This window comes from Meles meles, chromosome 12 (genome assembly GCF_922984935.1).
Source record: "Meles meles chromosome 12, mMelMel3.1 paternal haplotype, whole genome shotgun sequence".
Lineage (NCBI taxonomy): Eukaryota > Metazoa > Chordata > Mammalia > Carnivora > Mustelidae > Meles > Meles meles.
In genome coordinates, this window is record NC_060077.1 from 52,289,997 (window position 1) to 52,316,389 (window position 26,393).

The 26,393-nt window shown below is 38.5% G+C and overlaps 1 protein-coding gene across 1 annotated transcript in view; it reads right to left on the bottom strand.

Moving 5' to 3' along the window:
• Positions 1 to 26,393, bottom strand: part of CDH2 (cadherin 2) — a 215,763-nt gene that overhangs the window by 161,101 nt on the left and 28,269 nt on the right. The window contains exon 2 of the mRNA XM_046025814.1: positions 24,615 to 24,726. Within this exon, the coding sequence (XP_045881770.1) occupies positions 24,615 to 24,726 (112 nt within the window). The remainder of the gene's footprint in view (positions 1 to 24,614; positions 24,727 to 26,393) is intronic.

Genomic DNA, 26,393 nt, shown 5'->3' on the forward strand with positions numbered 1-26,393 from the left:
TATTTATTTATTTGAGAGAGAGAAGGAGAGCAGAAGTAGGCAGAATGGCAGGCAGAGGGAGAGGGAGAAGGAGACCCCCCACCGAGCAGGGGGCCCAATGTGGTCCTGGATCCCAGGACCCTGGGATCATGACCTGAACCAAAGGCAGCCGCTTAACCGACTGAGCCACCTGGGTGCCCCAACCACAACTCCTTTAGCACACTAGAAGTCATGCACCTCATTCTTACCTAAGAATATAAACATCATCTTACAACCCTTAAATGGAAACTAAAGAATAGAAATTCTTCAATGGGCCTCATATTAATGATTTAACTGTAGTCTATGAAAAATAAGCAATTGAAAAAAAAAAAAAAGCAATTCCTAGTAAATAGGACAACCTCTATCAAGATAGGATTTTTCCAGCAAAAACAACCTGAGGACATTCCTGGGTGATGATGGAAGTTCATAAAAAACACACAAAGATGTAAGAGCCAACAAGGTGACAAACTGGGCTTTAACACCTTATACAAGGGATCAATTTTCATATCTCAGTTCCGTCTACCTCAACGCCAAGTGTTAGAAAACTGATATCCCAAACACTCTAAAACACTCCTCCAAATACACAGAGCTCGTTAAAGTTAAGATGAAAGCTGCTAAAAAGTCTAACAGCAAATCCTGAACAAAGCATAAAAGCCCAGAAAGAAAGTACAATAGATTCCAATTTGTTTTATTCATGTTGCATATAAATGAATCTATGTTAAAATTACAGTTGACAGATTACCTCTCCAGTGCTATGATAATCCATATACTTTCCACAATCATGCTGCTAACCTGTGGGCATACTTTCATAAAACGGAGGATTTTATTCAAAACCACTTAGCAGCAATCATCTTATGTGATTAAGTCATGATATTAACTGAAACAGTATTTTGCTGATACTCTGTTTTTCTTTCCGGAATCACATGGTTTCTCTTTATTTCTTCTTCATTATTCTAGAGGATGGGTCTTGGGACAAATGGGGGGAGTGGGCTTTGGGGAGCCTGTCTGGAGGGAGCTCCAAATTGTTGCTCTGTCCTGGGTAATAAGGGAAAAAACCAAAAATCTCAAACGTAATTGTGATTGTGCTTTGGAACAGGAAAACAGACACCTTCCTAGCCCGACAGTGGAGGCAATTGGAACACAGACTTCATTACACTGTATTGATCTCACTAAATAAAGGGTTCTAAATGTATTGATCAGCTTGGATTAAACCCCTAACTGTTTGCAGGATCATGCACGATGTGAAGGCCGGTTCACTGAACAAGGAAGAGCACAAAGCACTTTTGTTCTTGGATGGCCACAGAGCAGTATTTTACACTAAGTAGTAGATTAATGATTAAAATAATAGAAAGCATTAGTTAGAGAACAGGCAGGGAGATAAAAACTGTATGAAATTCAAAGATTTCTTGGTTTTAAAATGATGTAGCAGTAACTTAAAGGTAAAACGACTTTTGAAAGAGGAATATTTTCATATTTCCAAACAGAAAGGCAATTCCGCCTCCTTGATACAGTTGTGCCCTTGAAAACCCCAAAAGATATTTGCAGTGACTTTTTTTAACGATAACTATGCAGCGGCTCCCCTCACCCTGTTACTTTCACTATTACTGTAAGATGGTGCATGCAAGGAAGGGCAAATCCCAGATTAATGTTAAGGTTCGTTTTGTACATCTGCTCATTTTCATTTGGAAGAACATGATTTTCTGTAGTCAAACTCAATTTTCATTCAAAATAAGCCGGAATATGCTACAAACTGATCTTATTACAATAAAATGTTGCTGCCAGAATTTCCAGGAGGCTTTAATCTCAGAAAAAGAGAAACCGTGCCCCTTTATGCTGGTTTTCAGAATACAGGCCGAGCATATGCTTCCAAATTTTGTTAGTGTTCATCTTTACACGTTCGAAAACTTCTCAGTTTTAAAACAATAAAAGGTTTTCTAAACATCAGCCCAGGGAGTATTTCCAGAAAGTTTTTCTACCTTCCTTCTAAATCCAAAGAGTTAAATACTCTGACGTACGACCACATTTACCCATTATTCTTACTCTACCATTACTACTCCAATATTTTGGTATTTAAAAGAGGATGGCAATAATTTAGTATTAAATCACTACATTAATCTCTCCAATATTTCTTGTCTTTTCGACCTCACTGACTAATAATGATTCAAGGATGACTCACTTAACGAAATAAAGTAATTGGTTGTAGCTGGGAAGAGGGGCGGGAGGGGGACCAGCCCAGGAACTGCATTCAAACTTGAATGCAGTCCAGATCTTCGTTTAGCTTCCAAAGGGCTACACAGTACAGTATCAGGCAAGTTGCTATGCCTGTGAGCTTCTGTATTATGGAGCAGACACTGCCTACACACTGGGTTGGTTCTAAATTTTTAAGGTAATTATTTGAAAACACCGTTAGAGACAAATATTAGTTATTTTAGAAGCTGCCTATGGTTTAGATTCCAATACCTTATGTCCACTTTACCTGGAGAATACCATAGCTATTACACAAATATTAAGGATATTGTAGATGGGGAAGAGGAGGGGAAAGACTTCTACTTTAACATTTATGTTTCACTATATCACATATATCACTATATCACATATGAGGAAACTCTTGTGAAGGTCAAGAAGCCAGAAAACCAGTACATTACTGTTCAGCCATTGATCTTAACCAATATTTACAAAATACCCAGAATGAATAAAGTAGCTGCTGTTGCTCAATTAATACAGTGAATGCAAAAACTATTATCTGCCAGCAGTGATTCCAAAGAGGACAGGAGGCAGAAGGAAGTAAGACTCAAAAGAAAATATTTAATTCTTTTTCTTCTTAAAAAGCGGGCCAGGATTAAGTAGAAATAGACTGCAAAGGAGCAGTAAGGAAGAAGTGAATTCAATTGCTTGCTTTATACAATGGACTTATTTACCTTTATATGTTAATTTACTAAATGTAACTATTAATTGACTCAGCTTCTGAAAATGCTTCCTGTTGAAAGGGAAGGAGTGGAGGAAAAAAATGCTAAATTATCACCATGAATATTTACTTAGCATTTATTACGTGGTGGGCCTTATTCTCAGCAAGTCATAGGTATTAACTTATTTACTCAGCCTAACAGGCATATGAAAAGGGACTGTCCTTATCCTCAGAAAACTGAAATTAATTGAAGGGGCTAACTCTTGGATATCGTTTATGACCTAGAGCTCACAGCTCCTGATTACAAGATATATGCACTTACATTTAAGAAATATTTTGGGGTGTGGAAAATATGAAAGATAATTTAATCATTTTCCTTAATTTTCACTGAGAATAGTAGGGAAACTGAAAGATTACCCTAAGTATTTTTTTAAAGATTTTATTTTTAAGTCATCTCTATACCCAACATGGGGTTCAAAAATCACACACCCAAGATCAAGAGTTGCCTGTTTTACTGACTGAGCCAGCCAGGTGCCCCTAAGTGTAGTATCTTTATACAAAAGAGGGTGTTCACGGTCAACTGCACTAACACTTGAACTGCTCAGACTGACACAATGATGGTTCACATTTAATAAAAAGACATTGTTAAAACATCATATATTGTTATTCTAGAGGAAACAGCCAGATGCCTATGCTTTTAAAAGTAGTCAAATATTTTTATTTTAGAGATCATCAACATCCTAAGAAAAATGGACCTTAGAAATCCATAACTATTTTCTCAATGATCTACTGTTCTCAAATGGGAATATGAAATTTAACTTAAGTAGAATAATTGGAGGTTATATGACTATATAATAAACTTTTAAAAATCAAAATGAATTATTACTTTAAAATACAGTACAGTGGGGTGGCCTGGGTGGCTCAGTGGGTTAAAGCCTCTGCCTTCGGCTCAGGTCATAATCCCAGGGTCCTGGGGTCAAGCCCCGCATCAGGCTCTCTGCTCTGCAGGGATCCTGCTTCCTCCTCTCTCTCTCCCTCCTTCTCTGACTACTTGTGATCTCTGTCTGTCAAATAAATAAATAAAATCTTTAAAAATAAAATACAGTACAGTGGGTGCCTGGGTGGCTCAATCAGTTGAGCATCTGTCTTCAGCTCAGGTCATGATCCTGGAGTACCGGGATGAGGCCCCACGGGGTGGAAGGGGTTCTGCTCAGCGGGAAGTCTGGTTCTCCTTCTCCCACCCCCCTGCTCATGCTCTCTCTATCTCTATACCTATCTCTCACTGTCTCTCCCTCAAAATATATATATATATATAAAATATTTTTTAAAAAATACAGTACAGTGTATATGCAAGCCTTGGGAAGATGATATGTATGTAGCCTTTGGAAAAAAACATGGAATCTTCCATATGAATAGCTGAGTTCTCCCGGAAATTCTCTAGCTTTTTCTAAATCTTTTATTCACTCCCTTTAAAATATATATAAAATATGCCCTAACTGGTTGTTATAATTAAGCTGAATAACACATCTAAAACCCCTAACAGTATCTGGAACTCAAGCAAATTTGGTGCTTTTACATAAATATAAACCACAAAGGTTTCCAATGTTGTGTCTACCAATAAATACCTTTGAAAAAAATCTTAAGATTGGTAAATCTCTCCAATTTTCTAAACTCTGAAATAAAGAGAATGAGTGAGTGATAGCCATCACTGATTTCAAACATTATTGAGTGTGCTGTGCTCGGCACAGGAGATAGAGAGGGGCATAAGAGGCCATCCTAGCAGAATGCGAGGTGAGTATGGAAAGCGAGTTGCTAGAACTGAAAGGTGAACAGAGGGGGCTAGTAGGTTCTGGAGAGGCAGATCAGCACAAGCAAAGATATGGCAATGTGACCAAATGGTGCAGCCAGACCCATCAATAATAGTTCCACATGGGGTGCCTGGGTGGCTCAATCAGTTAAGCATCTGCTGAGGCCATGATTCCGGGGTCCTGGGATTGAGCCCTACATCAGGCTCTCTGCTCAGTGGAGAGCCTGCTTCTCCTCTCTCTCTCTCAAATAAATAAATAAATCTTTAAAAAATAATAATAATAGTTCCAGAAATGAACCCAGAAAGTCCACAAGGGCTAAAGGATATTGTGGGCCCATGTAGGCCCATTGTGAGCCCTTGGGCAGGAGACAGACAAACACCTGCCTTGTATAAAAGATCCAGCAGCCGTATGAGAGAGAGAGAGAGCTTGAAGAGGAACTGCGTTATTTAAAAAAAAAAAAAATAAGTACTATTACTTATTAAAGCATCATCTTTTGTATAGAAAAAAAAATTGTCAAGTCATCCAAATTCACCACACTGATACAAAGGAAATAATACCAAAATCTACAGGGCTTTCCCCCAGTTCCCAGAGGAGCAGTTATGGATTTAGTTGATGGATTCAACTTTGGAGTAGCTTGGGAATTTTTAAGCTTCCCCTTAATAACAGCAAATTTAAATTCCGGTAGCCATAGTGACAGGTTATTACAGCCGTATCTGAAATTTAGGAAGGAACCCACAAAGCAAGGCCCTAAGGTAAAGGAAAAATACTTTCCTGAACAATGGTGAACAAGTATTCAATATATATTCAGAAATACATTTACGATTTTATTTCACCTTATCAAAATAATGTTCGTTCCTTTTTAATAAGGAAAACAATATATTAGCAGAGCACAAAGACTGATTATGATACAGTAATTTAAGTCATGCCAAGAGAAGAAAATGTACTACAATTATATGTAGATAGAACTAGATCTGAAAAAAAAAGTGAGGTTTAATTCTGATTGGACGTAGAGCTGCCCTAACACATACTATCCTTCAAGGCTTCTTCAGGACACACGCAATCAGAAAATTATTTCATAAGGAGCAAAAATATGTATCATTTCCTCTTTCATTTCATACATGCACATGAACTCAGCTAACTGTATGGCTAATATATTGCAAAGCTCTATGTGCTTAGGCATCAAAGTATACCATGATCCTGGCCAAAGAGGACAGTGCACAAATATTCTGCCAAGCTAAAATATTACCCAGTAACTTACAATCCGAAAAAATGAATGAGAAAATAAAGGAGTGACTGATGACTAGTTAGCTACCATCCTGGGACACCTCCAATGTTCCCAGTATGCACAACTAAGGAAATAGTGAAACAGTATCATGAGTATGCCAGGATCCCAAACTCATTATTACACTTTTGGTATACTTTAAAAATGTTATCATGATATTTCTTACCAGTTTTTTCTTTGGTTTTTTGGAAATCAAATACAAAATTAAAGTGGTTTTTTTTTTTTAAAGTGAATAGGTCACACCAGAATGTATAATTAGGTTCTTAAAACTTTTTAAATTGTAACAAAGTCTCATAACCTTATCACTTATATTATTTCATAGATGATGCATCAAGAATTCTATGTGTACAATATCAGTGTGAGCTTAAAATATCAGATGTGTATATATTTATTTCTCACGTATTTGGCTATTCTCCAAAGAAACTTGACTGCTAAACTATAATAGCTAAAGGGTTATTTTAATATGTCTCAATGGCATTCATGACTTAAGAAGTTAACTGAAGGCTGGGTTTAGCATTACCCCCATTATCAACGAGGCTGCCTCCCACAGAAAGATACAAACACACAATAAATAGACTGAGCTTTGCCACACGTTCAACACACACAGTATTTATTCAGTTTTGGCAGATACATCAGTGGTACAAATCAAAGCCTATCTGAATTGCTGTTTGGCTTACATTTGAAAGTAAAATTTGTAAATTAATTTCATATGCAGCCCTCACTGGATGGGTCACACCCATAATCTCTAATGACATTAGACATTTACATACAGATTTCGGACATCTCCTATCCAACTCCAAACAAGCAGGCATCATATTTTACATGATTGTTGTCCCTTTTACCTGCAAACAGGCATTGGAATTGCCATTTTGTGATCTGGTTAACAGCTACTCCCCTGAAAATTATAATTGTCTTTCAAAACATCAGAGTCCAAGACTAACATATTCCTGATGCAAAGCTATTTTCATTTAGAAAGAATTTATTTTCTTGGCTTTAATACTTTTAAATCATTACTTTAAAGATTTTTTAAGCTCAAAAAGAAAACCTAACTACCTGCATATAAAAACTATGTATTTAAAGTTAAGCAAATATATGTTAATTGTGGTAATCATCAAAAAAAGTGGAAGAAAAAAATACATGAAAGTAGCTGGTCTTGTTGTCTTTGATAAGCATAAACTGAAGATAATATACCAAACTTTATTTTTCTCAAAGGCCAGCCTATAATTCGTAAAACACATGGGTATCAGTTAGACTCCAGTTCTGGCCACAACTTGGAAAATGCGAATTATTAACTATGAAAACTAAATGATGATTCTCTATGTCAGCAATCATAATTTATAGAACTTTCTTATTACCCATTTTCAGGACCTTTAGAACTTCATGAGGAAAGTGCTACTAGGTCAAAAAGCAGAATTTTGGGGAAAATGCAGCATTAAACAATGTCCCTGTGCTTGGCTACTTCCTTGGCACAATAATGAACCTCTCTTTTCATTTCTAAAATAGATGATAGGCAATCATAGTGCTCACACTTAACAGAAGACAATGAGGCCCACAGGTGCTAATTCATACACAAAGAATTTTCATATCCAGTACACAGTGTCCAATAAATAAATATTAGAAGCATTAGGAACATTTTGGGATTGTATTAACACTAACAGAGGGACCACGGGCATAGGCGGGTGCGTCACAGCCAGTCATCAAAGGTCTACTTCTACTGGAAAAGACATAGAAATCTCTGCAGCTGAGTACTTTCTCTACCCTAGAATGCAGGGCAAAGGCGATGCTTTTCAAACCGCAGATATAACAACAGATTATTAGTATCATGTAGAATGGAATGAAATGGAAAATGGAGTACATCACCGTCAACGGTAAATATATTATCTAGTGACATATAGATGCATGGTGTGTATACATACACCCAAAAGATATTCATATACACACACACATACACATATATGTAAATACAGAATAATGATGTGAAATGTATTTCTGACAATGTTTCCCAGGCATAACAATTTGAAAACTAGTGTTCTAATGGACATGAGCCTATACTCACCCAACTAGGACATCTGTGAAGTAATCACACCACAACTAGCTAACGTCTCTAAGGCAGAATTAATGGGCAAAAGTCCTGAGATGACAGAGAGCTTCAAGATGTGAGCACAGCAGATGAGCAGGCCTCTTCCAGGGAGCCCCACTGGAGAGGATTTGGGCTCTGTCCCCAGTGACTAACATCTAAAATTGTGTTACCTCCTCTGGGGGCGCAGAAAGCTATGTTCCTGCCAATACTTTCCAAGGTGGAATTTGACTGTGAGAGCAAGCACTCCTCCAGATGAGTGAAAAGAACTAAATTTCATTGGAAGCTGAGACTTCAGTAATCCCAAATTTAGATGAGCTCCCTTCAAGAGTTAATTAAAATTTTACCTTCAGACACATACATGGGCACACACATTCATCCATTCAATGGAATCTTTTTGTTTCTAAAAATGGCTCTTTGCACCATTTCCTTAGCTAACCAGACATACAACCAAAAACAAAACAAACAAAACAAAAAACCAGTTCCAGAATTCTGAGACAGGAAATGTAATTTTGGACCAATGAATACCACCTAATTTGTCAAAAGAATACCTACGCAAATTAGCTCAAATAAGATATTCTAAGTTCTACAGTATTTGACAGTGATAATTTCAAGTTTCTTCTGCCCTTTCCACAAATCTACTATTATATAATCAACTTTTTTTTTTTAATACTAAAATGTATCTTTTCTGTTAGGGATTTGCTATCGATTGAATATTTGTGGCCACCCAAAATTCTTATGTTGAAACATATTCCCTGATACCTGGCATTTGGAGGTAGGGCTTTTATGTGGTGATTAGGTCATGAGGGTGGAGCCCCCACAAGGGGATTGATGTCCTCATATTAAAAAAAAAAAAAGGTGAGCTCCTTCAACCCTTCCACCATGTGAGGACAGAGTTGGTAAGACGGCTGTCTACGAACCAGTAAGTTGGCCTTTACCCAATCAACCACCTTTGGACTTCCCAGCCTCCAAAACAGCGAGAAATAAATTTCTGTTGTTTATGAGTCATTCAGTCTATGGTATTCTCTTGCCACATCCTGAATGGACTAAAGGAAGAAAAAAAATTCTCAGAGAGTGAATTTTCTGTCAGTTTTTTAAAAATCTAACACTCTGAACAGCTTTTGTATCCCTACTTTGTAAGAAAAGAAGCCACAGGAGCAAAAAGCGATCAGAGCAAGGCCCCAATGCAAGCACACTGCGAGTTTTTAATGTCAACACCTCCCTTCCCACCTAGACAAGTTACAGGAACACTTTGGTAGAATCTTCGCATAGCAACATCTCACACTGCCATGGTGATTTTCTATTAAGATCTGACCTAGAAAAAAACCTTAATTTTTCTTTCTGTTCCATCTTACAATATATTCTTAGAAGAAAATCAAAATATTACGGAAGACATTTAGAAAAAAATTAGTCCATTTAAGAGAGAGAAAAATTAAGGAGAAAGAAGAAATTGTTCCCAAAGCAGTTTTGTGTAGCCTAAATGGTGTGATCCTACGGCTTAGTTACAATTTCCTTTTACCCAAACACTTCCCAACAATTCACAAATTATTACCCCATTTCCACCTTTCTAAGTTACTAAGAACTTCACTTTCCTTTTAATTTCCATATTATTCCATGCAAAGATGATACTCTCCTTGACCTCATTTCCCATTTCTCAGTAAATCACCAAACTGTTGTTCACACACATTCATTCATTTAATCTCCCAACTAATGTCTCAAAGGATTTGTAAGGCATTGTGCCAGGGACTGGGGTACTGGATAAATAAGTGACACAGTCCCCACCTCAGAGCAATGACCATTATGTCAGGCCCATGGCAGAAAAGCACAGAACCCTGATCAAAGCGACTTTCATTTCCTTATCTTGACAGTCCCCCTTTCTGGCCACAACCACGTAGACGAGCTTCTCGTTTCCCAGAAGTTATGAAGTCTGTGCTCCCATCCTGACTGAGACCTTCAGCAAAACCCACTATCAGCTAGGATGCAACTCACTGCCCATAACAGAAAACTCATCTCGTGCTGCCTTACACAATTGATGGGGCTTACCAGCTAACATGACCAGAAGTCCAGGAATAGGAAAAGCTCTGGATCATATTAATTCAGCTGTTCAGTAACTGCATCAAGGGCGAGGTTTCTTTCCTTCTCTCCACTCTGCCAGGAAGCAGATGAGAGACAAGAGCTCTTGACATGATCCGCTTCCTTGTTCCCATCCAGGGAGGGTAAGAACCATGGAGGTAAAGGGACGGAGGGACAGGACAGGGGGCAAAAGATCTAGACACAAGTTGAAAGGGAACAATATTTCTTTCCTTAAACTTGAGCTCACTATTTAAGCATTCCACCGTGTTCAGAGGAAGAGGACTATGATGTCTCTTCCCTAGAACCAGGGGCGGACTAAGCTTCTCCTAAAGCTAGGAACTGTGTGGGGCTGCCAGGAGTAGATACCCAAAGAGTAACCAAGGAAGGACTCTCGGGGGGGAGGCCACCATGATGTCTATTACAAAACTGACTTCACACAAGACATGAGTCACCTACTGTTTACCTTTAGAGTCAGCTTCATCCATATTGTCCTCTGCATGATTTCTAATTGCCTAATTCTCCTTTCCAGCTCTAGAAGCCTCCCACCTCATTAGCCAACTCAACCCCGTCCTCTGGCACTTGAGGGCCTTCAAGATTTGGTCCCGTCAGTATGCAATTTTGGGAAGTAATCTCCAGTAAAAATCTTCTTCCCATGTGAATCTGATCTCACACACATACTCCTTATCCATCTCCCTTCCTCTATCTAAACTTCCACTCTCGAAAGTGTAGCTCATTTGCCTCTCCATGAAGTCATCCCTACAGATCTGGTCCCTCACCGATCTAAATTTTCAGGCACACCCTAGGGAGACAGCATGGTCTATCAGGAAGAGCACAGGAATAGAAATCATACAGACCTGGGGTTAACTCTTGGTACCACCACTTGCTAATAGTATGCCTTGGGTAAATCCAATTAAAACTGCTTACTTCTGAATTTCCTTACCAGCAACACTGGGTCACTATTGCCAGGCCATTTTATCAAGGACTTGGTGCATACAGTCACTTGATAAATTTAAAAAATCTATTAGTATTATTGAATCATGAGATCTCTTGCGTGTACGCAGTCTTCTGGTTCTGGTTTTCGCTCATGTTCTCCTATACCAGGTCTTCACTTAACAAGTAATCTGCGGCAAACAAGAGAATCATCTCTCTATCTATGTACAGCTAACAGCCGGCCACTGGGTCTGGCAAAACCAGGATGCTGTGTCACGAGGGCTACATTTGTCTTCTATCCTCTTCCATAGAAATGAATTGCTATTTCTTAAGTAGAAAACACTCATGGCATAAGAGTATTCAGGGTAGGATGCTGAGTCCAAAAATGGGAGAAAAAATGTAGAACTCTGGGTGCACTTACTAATACCTCAAGGAAACTGAGCAAGGTTTTGTGATCATTCTTGGTAAAAGAAGAATGGTAAAATGAGCAGGCACTGGCAACACGGATTTTAAAACACCAAACAAGCAACAGAGTACTGGCCAGTGGGGGAGGGGAAGTTGAAGGTGCATGAAATGCCTTGTCAGAGCCAGAAGCACTAACCTCTATGGGCTGGAGGGGAAGGGCTGTAACAATTGACAGAAATCAGAAGACAATATCCAGACCACATTCAGCCACTTATTAATCTTATGATTTTAAGCGAATCACTTCACCTCTATGAACTCAGTTTCATTATGTGAAAATAGAATTGTCCCCCACCACACCCCCTCACCGCACCCCCTTGTCCTACTTGACTCAGAGTTTGCAGCAGTTAAATAAAATTTATTCAATTTCTGAAGAAGTATAAAGGGCTATGCAAATGTAACACATTTATTAAAAAAAACAATCTGAATGCCAAAGGTAAAGACGATCCTCACAAATTTCTATAGAACACTGATGAAATGTCCACGTTGAACCCACTAGCATCATATATGAATAACCAACAAAACAAAGGATGCATCTGTTCTTAATTGCCCAGTTTATTTAAACAGCTGCCTGGAAGATGATAAATTACAATTATTATTTGAGACGCGTTAAACAATTAGGACCTTTCAATGGAAGACTACCAAACCTCTGACAACGGGGCACTAATATGGCCTGAGAATTCAGCCTGTCTGCTAATTTGCTAATCATTAGTGGAGTGACAATACCGTACTCGGGCTTTATCAGTTTGAGTAGTTAGTGTGAGATTACCTCATAAGGGACCATTTTCCTCCAACATAAATGCAACAAGATGCTTTACTAAATGTCTTCGGCATCAACAGAATAGATGACAAGTCAACAAAAGATGCCATCGCAGATCTAAGTGACTGAATTGAAGGAATAATTACATAGATGCATAATGTGAAAATCTGCAGGATTTAATTTCACAAAGGAATTAGGAGAACAAGTATTCAGCACTGCTGGAGATTTTTCTCTGATCATTTCATTAAGGTGGTCCATTCTTTTTGGCCTTGAAAACCACACAGATTCTACACAGAAATATTTATAATTTAATGATTCCCATAGATTGAGACTATCTTCCCCACCACCACAACTAAGAAGTGTTAGCTGGGCACTGACATTTTCCGAGGTGATGTACGCTGACTTCCTTGCACACGCCAGAAAACAAGTATTTGCTCAATCAATGTACAGAACACAAAGACCTGCCAGGCTCTGAAAATTTCCACATTAACATTTCCTTAAATTCATAATGCCTGCTAATCCGGAGTAGTTAATTTAAAGTGAATTTCTGAAATAAAAGACAAAATAATAATGAACGGACCCTTCTTTGTAGGGCTTTAAAATGTAATTCAAGGGGCTCCTGGGTGGCTCAATCAGTTGAAGGTCTGCCTTTGGCTCAGTCATGATCTCAGGGTCCAGGGAAGGAGCCCTGTGTCTGGCTCCCTGCTCAGTGGGGAGTTCATGTCTCCCCTACCCCTCCCTTCATGCAGGCTCTCTCTCTCTCTCAAATAAATAAATCAAATCTTAAAGAAAATAAAATGTAATTCAACATTCTGTTAAGTAAAGTCAAATGCCAATATTGAAGGATAACATCAGGAAGGCCAGCTGATGTCAGAGGAAAATCAAATGCAATATATCGGTGCTTCCCCTCTGGACAGATATGCCTTTAGTTATACCATAATATCAGCAAGTAAATGAAGCAGTCAAGAAAGGAGGAGATTTCAGCACTAAGAATTAACTGGAGGTAGAACCTATGAGTCACTTTCTTTGCCATAATTTTTTTTGAACCAGGCAAGTACAGAATTATAGTCTACTTATTCACACTTAAACTAGAATTCACTAGCCTCTTTACTTGAGCATCTTGTGAAATAAATATCAAGATATATAAAAACAAAAATGTAATAATAGTATATATAGATATGTTTTTTTTTTAAGATTTTATTTATTTATTTGATAGAGAGCTAGAAAGAGAGAGAGCACAAGTAGGCAGAGTAGCAGGCAGAGGGAGAGGGAGAAGCAGGCTCTCCAATGAGGAGGGAGCCCAATGTGGGGCTCGATCCCAGGACCCTGGGATCATGACTTGAGCCAAAGGCAGACACTTAACGACTGAGCCACCTAGGCACTCCATATAGATACATTCTGATCAAACATTAACATGAGCAAAGGTTTCACCAATATCTATTTTAAATGCAAGTAGTATTTGTCCAGGAACAGAAAGCAGGATTCTATATTAAAAAAATAAAAAATAAAAAAGACAAAAAATGAGGAGGTAATATACAACCTCCAAAGTATAATATCTCTAAAAATCCAACTGCTCTGTGTTTCTGTCATGGAAATACACACTAAATCCAACTATGTCTGTTTGGTAGAAAACCATCTTTATTAGAATTGCCTGGAGTTCACTTGTAATAACATGTGTTCTTAGGACTAAGACCTTAAAATCTGGGGTAGACCTTGAAATCTAAATTTTAACAAGCTCCCCCCAGGGCAACTCTCAAGCACCCCAAAATCTGAAAGCCAATGACACTGGCTTAAAAAAAAGTTGAAACAAGAGAACGTTGTTAGAGTTATTGCCTGCACTTTTTAATATAGACACTAGGAACAAAAGTTAAACTCGAAGTAATAAAAGCATATAAATAATACAGAACCATGTAGAGTCAATTTAATAGACAGTGGGATTAAAGTCTGATGAATTCTTTTGATAAAGGGATACCCTCTCATACTACTGGAAATCTCAAAATGAGGTGAAATGACGCACTGTCACAAAGAACCATCTGCTCCTATGGGCGGACACTGAAAACACATGACCTGGTGTAAAAACACACACCCTCGAAAGAGGCTGCATTCTCAGTTTCATTCTTGATACAACTCAGATTATGAATATTAGCATCAAAGATGATTCCAGGGGTGCCGGGGTGGCTCAGTTGGTTAAGTGCCTGCCTTCAGCTCAGATCATGATCCCAGGGTCCTGGGATCGAGCCCACATCAGGCTTCTTGCTCAGTGGAGAGACTGTTTCTCCCCCTCCCTCTGCCTGCCACTCTGCCTACTTGTGCTCTCTCTCTATTTCTATGTCAAATAAATAAATACATAAATAAATATTTTTAAAAAAAGATGATTCCATTTGGAAAAAAAAACCCTAAAAGATGTTTTCTTCCCCAAAACAACAGTAAAGTAAAGCATCCATAAAAGGAACTTCATCCACTGGAAGAAGAATAATAGATCAAGGGGACAGTGACCTTCCCTTTCAAATGAACAAATCCCAACCAGTGTGATCTATAAAAGATTCAACAAGGAACAACTGAAGAAAGAAACCTGAAACTCCTATAGAGACATGATTCAAAACACAAAGTTACCCCCAATAGTGCTCAATTTGCAAATGTAATGGATTTGCCATAATGGGCTCACCATTCAGTTTAGGATTCAGTTTAGGGGACAACCATTTACTGATACAACAGTCCTCAAGAAGTCAGAGACTTTATAACAACTTAGATGTGCTTTAAAAGAGGTATGCATTCTTGAAAATAGATTATTCTTTACTCTTTGTTAAAGTTAACGAAATTCATTTTTCAGCAGGAATCTGAAACAGTAGTAACTGGGGCAGTCTAAATCCCTTGTTACTTATACCTTCAAATATCTACAATAGGCCTTTTCTCCATTGCCTGATGTTAAGAAGTCTTATTTGAGAAAATCATAGGCCATGAGCTGAAAAATAGTCTTAACATATCTCTAGAACTTGCTGCAGGCTGAAACTCATCCACCCCTTTTTGGTCATTTAACAGTTTAAAGTGTGTGTGTGTGTGTGTAGTTTACACCATCGATTTGGCAGTGTATGTCATCCAAAACCTGTAGATGTTATCATATACCCTTTGTTCAAATGAGGATTTAAAGTAAGTACCGGCATTGATTTCTGAGGCTACTATGTGTTTGGGTTGCCAGTGGGGTCTCCAGATGATGTTGAAACGAGGGCTTTTTTGAAAAAAGAATCAACTTACAGGTCTAACATTTGAGTTTAAAAATCAATTTTACAAGTGCAAGATGGTAAGCAGTTCATCTGAAAAACACCCAGGAGTTTTAGTTAACCACAGTCTTCACAGGAGCCAACAAAATCATGCAGCGGGAAACAATGCCGAGTCCACCTTGGGCAGTGCTGGAAGGGCCGCGTCCACATCAAAGGGCAAGAAGGCCTCTGCAGCGTGGGCAGGATACAGAAGGTAGGAGTTCAGTGGTGGAGGGAACCTCGGTTCCCTGAAAAGCAGGAGTAAACCAGAATGCTCAAATACCACCGAGGAAACTACATGAAACCACGTGATGTTCAGCCTGGGGCAGACAAGATTTAAGGAGCAAAGGTGACCGTGTTCAGGTACGTGAAGGATCTCTACAGGGTAGGTAGCTACCACAGGGGTTGCGCCTGTCTTGTTGACCACCCCTGCCTGCTCCTTGAAAAAGGCCTGACATCTGACAAATGTTCACAAATACTCGTTGAATGAAAGATGATGAAATGAATGACCTCAGAGTGTAAGAGAACATACGTGCTGTTCTGTGTGGTACCAAAAAATGAGACAGGCATCAGTGGGTAAAAATCTGAGGAACATATGCTCCAGTTAAACTTTTTAAGAAACCACTTTTTAACAGTTAGAGCTCTCCAAAGACGGAGCAGACTTTGTAAGGGAGTGATCTCCTCCTCATTTGGGGGGGAGGGAGCAGCAGTGGTATTCTTGCAGAAACTGGATAACCATCTGTCAAGGATGCTGCAGCAATGAAAACACTGTTTACATCATCGAACACCACAAGGGTTTCATTTTTATCCTATCTGCCATTTCTGTAGAGCAAACCTTCTGCTGACATGAAATCATCAAGCTGAAATGCAGGATTTTAAACCATTTTAGGAGTGACTCAACAAAACTGTGTTAAAGTGGTTCCCAAATGCAGGTACATAAAAACATCTGTGGAGCTTGTCATAAATACAGGTTTCTAAGTCCCACTTGATCTCCTTTCTCTAGTCTACTCCGTGACATTGTCTTAGCAATTAATTCCTCTGTTCAGCACCATCACCAGCCCCCCTTACTGGAGTCTGTGCCCCATTATCACACAAACGTGTCACTCCCCTCTTTAAAAAATATCCTCGATTAACCCTGCGTCTCTCTCCAACTATCACCTAACTTCTCTTCTTCCTGTTAAAGGAAAACTCCATCTGCATCCAACTTCCCGCTTCCACCTGACTGTTGAACACACCCAAATAGAAGACACCAGTTACTCCATGTCACGGAATCAATGGTGGATTTCCAGTCCTTATCTGAGTTCATCCTTCACAGTAGCACCTGGCACAGATGATCATGCCCTCCCTTTAACACATTTCCTCACATGCCTTCGAAGACGCCACACCTTACTGATTTTTATCGTAATTCCCTGGTCACTCTTAATCAGTCTCCACTCCTCCTCTTAACCCTGACTTCCTAACACTGGAGTGCTCAAATTCTTGATTTGAAACCATTTATTTACTTTCTCATTGGTTTTCTCCTCCTCTCACTGGGCTCCTTAGTGACTTCATCCTGGGTCTTGGTTCTACTTAACTGTTTATACACTTAGTACTTCCCATTCTGCAGCCCAGTTTACTTCACTGAACCCCAAACCTTCATTCAAATGTCCCTTTGAGATCTCTGATATTCTTCTCCACATAGCCACACCAAGTTCCTGATTTCCACACTACAGTGACTAACTTCCTTCCCAGGGTTCAGACAAAATTATCAGAGTATTCTTGACTTCTGTTTATACACTATCCATTCAAGCCATCAAATCCTGTCAGCTTTACTGTCAAAAGAGATTCAGAGAATAAACTAGGACTTCTATCTCACACCACACACAAAAATTAACTCAAAACGGGTATATGGCTTACACATAAGAGCTAAAACCATAAAAATCTTTGAAGAAAACAACAGAGAAATCTTTATGACCTTGGATGCTGCAATGGTTTCTTAAGATATGACACCAAATGCAAGAGCAACAAGATAAAAAAAAAATAGGAAAACTGGACTTCATTAAAGTTAAAAACTTTTGTGACTAAATGGACATTGCCAAGAAGGTGAAAAGACAACCTAGAAAGTGGGAAAAAAAATGTTTGCTAATCATGTATTTGTTAAGGTTCCAGTATCCAGAATATATAAGGAACTCTGACAACTGAAAGACCAAAAAAAAAAAAAAAAAAAAAAATCCAATTTAAAAATGGGCAAAGGACTTGAACAGACATTTTTCCAGAGAAGACACAAAAGACACATATGAAAAAATACTCAGTATCAGCAGTCATTAGGGAAATGTAAATCAAAACCACAAAGTGGTACCACTTTGTAGCCAGTAATATGGCTACCATCAAAATAAGTTTTAGTGAGGATGTGGAGAAAGTGGAATCCTTGTATATTGCCACTGGGCATGCAAAATGGTGCAGGTGCTGTGCAAAACAGTTTGGTAGTTCTTCAAAGAGTTAAATTCAGAATTACCGTATGACCCCTCAATTCCACTCCCAGGTATGTACAAAAGAAATGAAAACAAGTACTCGAAAAGTCTATGTATACTACATGTTTAAACCAGCTGTATTCACAACAGCCAAGAGGTAAAAACATCCCAAATGTCCATCAACCAATGAAAGAATAAATAGTTTACAGACAAATTGCAAGCCATATACATATTTACATACCTACAATGGAAGTACTATTTGGCCATGATAAGGAACGAGGTACTGACACAGGCTACAATGGGATGAGCCACCAAAACATGACTCTAAGTGAAAGACGCCAGATACAAAAGGCTTATGGGACTGGGTGGAGGAGGAAGATTTGGGAGAAAATGCTTAATGGATAAGGGGTTTTACTTTTAAGTGATGAAAATGATTCAAAATGATTTGAAACTAGACAGAGGTGGTGGTTGTAAAACAATGAAAGGTATAATCCATTGAATCCCTCTAAAATGGTTAAGTTTATGTTATGTGAATTTAACATCAATAACTTCTTTTTTTAAAATATTCAGGAGCCAACCTCTTCTCCTACCTCTATTGCTTTCTTCTAAGCCACCATCTTCTCTCACCGACATTATCACTAGTCTCCTGAGTGGTCTCCTCATCCCCTCTTAGCTCCTTTGTTTTTTCTCAACACAACAGCCAGGATGATGCTATATTATCAGTCAACCATGTTTTTCCTCCGCTGAAGGCCATCTAATAGCTTTTTACCTCCTCACAGTAAAACCCAAAGTCCTTACAGAGGTCTACAAGGCCCCATACAGTGTGGCCCATTACTGCTCTAACGGCATCTGACCTCAATCCTGACTACTCTGCCCCTTCTCCCCACATAGATCCTACCAGGGTCCTTGCTGCTCCTCCAGAATTCCAAACACACTCCTGCCTCAGGGCCCTTATACTTGGTGTTCGCTCTATTTTGAATGCTCTTCCCCTAATATGTATGGCTCTTGGACCATCTCCTCCAACATCGGTTCTTACTCAAATATCTCCTATGCAACGCTGCCTATTTAAACTGCAAAACGACACATTCTCCCTACTTCTCTTCTCTGCATTATTTTCCTGCACATTTTTTTCTGCACTTTTTCTGCACTTACAGCATCTAACACATAGTAAATTTCACGTGTTTACTATGTCTTTCTTCTATTCTCTACTAGACCTTTACTAGAGAATCCAAGGGACATTGAGAAAGGGCCTGGATCTTAGAAGGTCAGATTTTAAACCACTTGGGTGCCTGCTTGCTAATATGTCTGCCTATGTGAACAGTGACTTACTTTCTTTAACACAGACCTGGCTGCAAGCTTGTGAGAGAGCAGGCCTCAGCTACTCCAAATCACTGAAGGCTATAAATAACTCTAAAATGACCAAAAAAAAAAGTGACCACTCAAACTGGCTTATCTTGGTTTGTAGCAATGCATTAAGAAAGATGGACCTAAAATACATCAAAAGGAATACAAAAAATTCCCAGTTTTAAATAAAGTCTAAATGAGATGATGAAAACGACGAAATTTCTTAGTTCTTATGTTGATCTTATTGCATACTTAATTGCTCTTAAAAAGAAAAAAAAAAAAAAAACTGCCATGCAGTATTAAAACAAGGTCTCTACCCCTGAGAATCCACAGCGCTGCATTTCATTTGTAACTCCTTAGAGCTTATCATAATATCCAAGAGAACAATCTCAGTACCTAGTACCTTTTCCCACAATCATTGGAAATCAATTAAGTTCAAGTGGCTAGCCAACTTTATAAACACGATGCTTATAAACCCACCTTCCAAATATTTAAAAACATTTACACATTCAGTACCAAAAAAAAAAAAAAGTCAGAATTATAAAAAAAAAAAAGAAAGAAAATAGAGCCAAGGTTTTCACAACAATTCCATACAAGCCTCGAACACAGCGAGCTACTTAAAATAAGGATGGCTTTCCAATTCACATACACAAGAGTACTCATTAAAAAAGTAGTGCAGGGAGACAAACCATAAGAAACTCTTAATCTCAGGAAAAAAAACTGAGGGTTGCTGGGGTGGGGGTGGGGCAGGGGAGGGATAGGGTGGCGGGGTGATGGACACTGGGGAGGATATGTGCAATGTGGAGTGCTGTGAATTGTGTAAGACTGATGATTCACAGACCTGTACCCCTGAAGCAAATAATACATTATAAGTTAATAAAAAAATTTTTTAGAAGTAGTGCAGTTGTGAAGTCCTGCTAAACTGATAAAAAATATTTTCGTACTCTCCTCTAAAGATACTGTACACTACAGCTTCCCCAGAGCTTCTTAATGCAGACAAGCCTCAATCAGTAAGTAAACTAATCTAAATCAAATTCCCTCCAGTTGAAAATAATCATCATGTCCTGCCCAGAGTTGGTGAGTATAAATGGATTACTGAAAATATTCTTGGTAATTGCAGGTTGCTATTTATGTTGACCAGAGTTGGAGGAGTTTACTTAGTGAAATGTCTAAGCACGTAGACCACCAATGTGCAACACGCAGGAAAATCACTCTTGACATACACACGAAAAACAGTCTGGATGCTCTTTGCAATGTCACAGTGTGGCTGTGATTTCATAGTGTCAGAGACACTGCTGGTGGCAAAATGAAAATTTATGATTGCAGTGATTTTATTTTCAGGTAAGATGCTACCATGAGAGATTTTTCTAGTTCAGCAGAGTAGAAGTTAAATACTAAAGACTAAATGTTACTTTGCAGAGCCCTAAATTTTGCTACTTGTAAACAAGTAAGCACAAAATACGAATGGTGACAGTAATTGAAATGTCTTTTTTAATTACAGGGAGCTCTGGTTGCTTCATAGTCACCAATTCCCAAATATGTTGAGTAGCGCACAAGTCATGGTGTGAAGTGGGAATAAGGAAGACCAGCTCTAAGATGAACTTGTCACAAGACACCTGGCCAGTTAGGCTAGCGCTCACTCGCTCTCACTCTTCCCTGGATTATACCATAATGTTTTGTTTTGTTCTTTAATCATCGCCGTCGTCAGGATTACATTAGGCATCAGAAAACCTGGGTTCTAGCTCCAGATCTGCAGCTAACCATCTAAAGAGCTATATAATCACAGGAAAAGCTTATAATCTCACTCTGAGCTCCAGTCTGCTCATCTGTAAAATGAGAGTGATGGTAATAAATGCTTTTAAAACAGAACAGACAAATGCAAGGTAAAAAGGAGTACCTCAACATATTACAGTTGATCCTAACTTACAAAGGCAAAGGCAGAGAATACCACAGGAGAAAAAAGGGGGAAAAGGGGCAAGAGGAAAATTAAAAATATTATAGAATTAAATGGTCGTAAGGATGTCGAAAAGAGCTAACATACATTTAACTTTGGAAGGAAGTGTCCCACAAAAATGTAAAAAAAAAAAAAAAATACCGTCAAAAGTCTATGTTCCCTCTGGCCTAGTAATTCTACTTTTCAGTATACATCCCCCTAAAAAATATCCCTGAAGAAAAATCAAAGTTCTCTAAAAAAGCATCTCCATAGCAGCACTCTATGTAAGAGAGAAAAATTGGGAACAACCTGGAAGTACAAAAATAGAGGCCCAGTTAAGCAAAATCTGGCTTTGCTAACAAAATGGAATGAAGGTCTACATGGCCACTTTTTAATACTGAACTATTCTCAGAAGAGTGGAAATATTCAACACGCTATCACATGAAATGTAAAGGCTGATTACAAAATACATTTGTCTTCTTTATGATTTTATAGAAGACACACCGATGACAACCGGAAGAGAAACTGGAGGGATGGAACTAGCTCACTGGGTTCATTCTTCCTATGAAATTCATCACAGCAGCAAAGCACAAAAGGTGTGTGGGAGGAAAGGATGGTCTTCACACTACAGCCCAGCTTTGACATTTTTATGCTTCTTCCACATAGTGCTTCAATACCAACTGGATGTCCATTTAATGCTTAATGCATTCCAAGCACTTTTCACAAAGATTATGGTGTTTTATTGTTCGAAAAACAATCATCATGCATGACACCTCTACAACAAAATGTCAGAGTTTGGAACAAAGACGAGTACACCAGGGATGTAGCCTATGAAACCATACTATACATATGACTGGATGCCCCCTCCCCAGATGTCATCAGTGAGAAATCAGAGGAAGCATCAAGAGTCAGGAGCGATGATTTCAGGAGGCTTTCAGACTCTACTGTAAACTTTAATACAGTAGGGCTTGCCATGAGGCAAATGCTTCAGAGAATGTAATATATATCTTATGTCCAATTACTTCTTTCCTTAAACACCATAAATCACAAAACTTGACAAAAGGTAGACCTAGCAGCAGATCCCTTCCAGACGAGGTACATACAAGGTAAATGAACTTACTGCAGTGCTCAGAATTCATGAACACAGTCCCGGCATGGTCTTTGGGTTCAGTGTATAGAGGTACTAAGAACTCCAGAAAGATATAACATGTAAAAACATAGACTCCTTTTAAAAAACAATTCTCCAAAGGAAACACAACTGGGGACAACACTCTTGTAAAAAAAAATGGATATTTTGCAAAAGCCTGTCACCCCAAAACATCTTTTTCTACTGACCAATATTTTGAACGTTATGCTTTAAGCTCTCAGATGCTGGTGACCTTTCACATATTCTATGAATGATAAAGAGAAAAGTAATGGTGTGGCATAAGAGAAATAGTCTTTTAAAAAAAAAAAAAAAGCTTAAGGATAAAGAACGTAACAACACTGGCCGTACCGAAGCATGTAATTTCTATCGGAGATCATGATACATATTTCTCTCAGTGATGGCGAGAGCACAAAGTCAAAAGTAGTTTCAACCTTTCACATTTACAACTCAAGCAAAATCCCAGCTTCTAGGTTATACTAAAAACACCCTGACAAGCCACCATGCCCAATTTCTACTCTTACAGGCATTATCTAATAGTTAGAAAACAAGTTTTTGTTTGCAAAACCATCCAACTTGCCAATGTACTTCATCTTAAATCCGTGGTTTCTAATGACAGACCCTGTGTTGATCTGTAACCAGCAAATTTCAACAAGGTTTTAGGAAAAGAGACTGGGAGAAAGATTTATCCATTTAAAAATGAATCTCAGAAATAAATGGCAAAAATGCAACAATTCCACTGACATTTTTTTTCTCTGAGTTATTCTAGAAAAGCATCATTGATGCATTTTTTTCAGAATTCAAATAATATTTACTGGTCACATAGGTCCTAGGACATCATATAATAATTCACAGATTTAAAGAAAATGACAAATGTGCAGAAGAACTCCAAGACTCAAAATCTACACTTGCGATTTGATTTGAATTAAACCTTTATCATGTCAACCATCACCCACTAGATGAGCAATTCAGTGTGGAGAGAGACTAATTTAACATTTACTCATTAAAATACCATGTAATAAGGCAAGGATAGAAAGGTGTCTTTAAAAAAAAATCAACTTCAGAAAGAATACATAGGTGTAAGCAAATCACAATTAGAATAGAAATGAAAATAAAATGATAATCTTGCACTAAAGAACCTTCATAGCTAAGATGCCATTTACATTTCAAAGTCCTCTGTCTATGGTGTTCTTAAGTATTATACCGCTAAGGTTTGTCAGTATTTCAGGGACACATTAAGGCTGTGTGGTAGAGCCCTGTGTAAATTAATTAGTTGAGGCTGCACGGATTTTCTAAAAGGAGCTCTCTAAAAGGCGTTAGAGATATGCACGATTTGTGGGGAATAACAATTTAAATACAACTCACTAATCAATTCTTCTTGCTTTCACATTTCAATGACATTTTATGTAATGATAAATAAGCCCATGAAAATACTACTAACCAAAATTTTATTTGCCTAAAGGCAAATACATATATCTCTTTATTAGAGACAAAGGAAGGGGCTTTCAATTTTGCTTAGGATACTCCAAGTTTTATTTCAGATTTTACCTAGATTTTACCACAATGAACTTGATCCACATGTCAATAGATATGTCTATATTGGAAATTCACATATGTTAACAGTTGAATTAGCGATCTTATAATTTCTACGAGCAGCGTCATAACAAAAATACGGATCTCATGCTCCTGCCTCAAGATTTAATCTGCTAAGGACTTTATGATAATTTAGCAAAATGTTAAAGAACTTTGATGGGTTTTATCAAAGATAATATTATAGTAATTTCTTTATTTCTTTAATTCAAAATGCTAAGTGGATTTTTGCCATAAATAATTTCTAAAACCATGAGAATCAGATGTTTGGCACATACCCTTCAAAATAAGTAAAATGTGCGCAGAAAAATGTTAAAAATTAATTACATAATGGTTTCTACTATAAATGAAAAATGGAAGAAATCTGACGTTTTCAAGAGATTAGGAGCCTTCCAATTATGTACATAAGAGATTCATAAGCTCTTCTGTAATCCTAAAATAAAGTCCCTACAGTCTCATTATAGCGATTGTGAAAAATTCCTACTTGTTATACAGTAGAGATGATTTTGAGACTTTTTAACGGCTAATTTGTTTCAAGAGCATAGACACTGTATGGACAAATACATCTTTTGAGATAGTACCATTGAGAAGAGGCTGTCCTTCATGCACATCCTGTGATAAGACTGCACTGTAAACATCTTCAGGAAATCCAGTCTTGCATAATGCGATTTCACCAGAAGCCTCTACAGACGCCTGCAACACAAGAAAAAAATGTGTGCAATGATTGCTACCTCCTTCAACTGAGAAACATTCCACTTGGCATAAAGCCTCAATTTTTCAGCTATCTTGTACAAACAACCCCTTTGTTTCCGAATGGTTACAATTAGAATGTAGAGGGCAAAGGGTTAATCTTTTTGATAACTGGAGTAGAAGAAACAAATCCCACTTGTCTTGTCCAGTAAAATCCAAATAATACACGTTCTAGTTTCTTCTAAAGACCACGCATTTCCATTAAAATGGGCATCGTTCCTGAAGAATGGTAAAGTGGATCTGGGGGAGGGAACAGCCAACTAGTTTTCAGGATCCACATATCACCATCACCAACTTAACTTTTCAAGAAAAACGTATACATTAAGAATATAGATTTTTACATTCTCATCCAGTCTCCAGCTATAAAGTTTGTTTCGATATAACTGGTTCATTAAAAGACAAAACTGCGATATACTTACTGCATGGTATAGAGTATTTTGTACCAAGTAAAACCAATCAATCAAAAGTCTGTATGTCTCTAATTTGGAGGGCAGGGGCACATTAAAAATATAAATAAAGAGGAATACCATTATGTTCCCTTAGGAAGTCTTTCTTGCCATTTTTTTTTAAAGATTTTATTTATTTATGACAGAGAGAGATCACAAGTAGGCAGAGAGGCAGGCAGAGAGAGTGAGAGGGAAGCAGGCTCCCTGCCGAGCAGAGAGCCTGATGCGGGACTCGATCCCAGGACCCTGAGATCATGACCTGAGCCGAAGGCAGCGGCTTAAACCACTGAGCCACCCAGGCGCCCCTTTCTTGCCATTTTTTTAAAGATTTTATTTATTTATTTGACAGGCGGAGATCACAAGTAGGCAGAGAAGCAGGCAGAGAGAGAGAGAGGAGGAAGCAGGCTCCCCGCCGAGCAGAGAACCCAACGCGGGGCTCGATTCCAGGACCTTGAGATCATGACCTGAGCCGAAAGCAGAGGCTTTAACCCACTGAGCCACCCAGGCGCCCCATCTCTTGCCATTCTTGTCTCTATTATCACATACACAACTAACTGCCCAGTGCGGTTGTAACTTAGTCATACCAAGTGTTACGCCCTTATCCACCCCAAGTCAGCTTCCCTAGGTCTTCTGGCCCTCCTGACATCATCATAGAGCCCAACAGAACTCGTGCAGCGTTTACATTAACCATGATGGGGATCCATACACAGGAGGAGGAGGAGTGGACCTGGGCTGCCAGAGGGAACGCAGTAGCTGTAGGGACAACATGAGGCGTGGTCTGCACTGGGGAGGAGAATCAGATACTGGGAGGAAGGAAGAAGCAAAGTCCCAGAAAGAAAGAAACCTGAAAGCAGGTGTCAGGGCAAACCTCACAACTTCATAATTAAAGGCCTACCTGGATTCTGCATGAGAAGTTGTGCAAATACTAAAGTCATAAAAATCCACGCTAATCTAATATTTAAACCGTTCTTTTCTGATCAGGGAAAATAAAGAAAAAGTCAATTTGAACTTTGTTAAATATTATACAGTCTTTAATCTCAAAAAAAAAAAAAAGTATTACAAGCAACAGTGAGAGAATAGTTCAGACCCTCCAAATTAGCAAACAGTTTTAAGTCTGTTATGGGCAAGAGAGGCCTGTATCTGGTCAAGGATCCGGAGTAACCA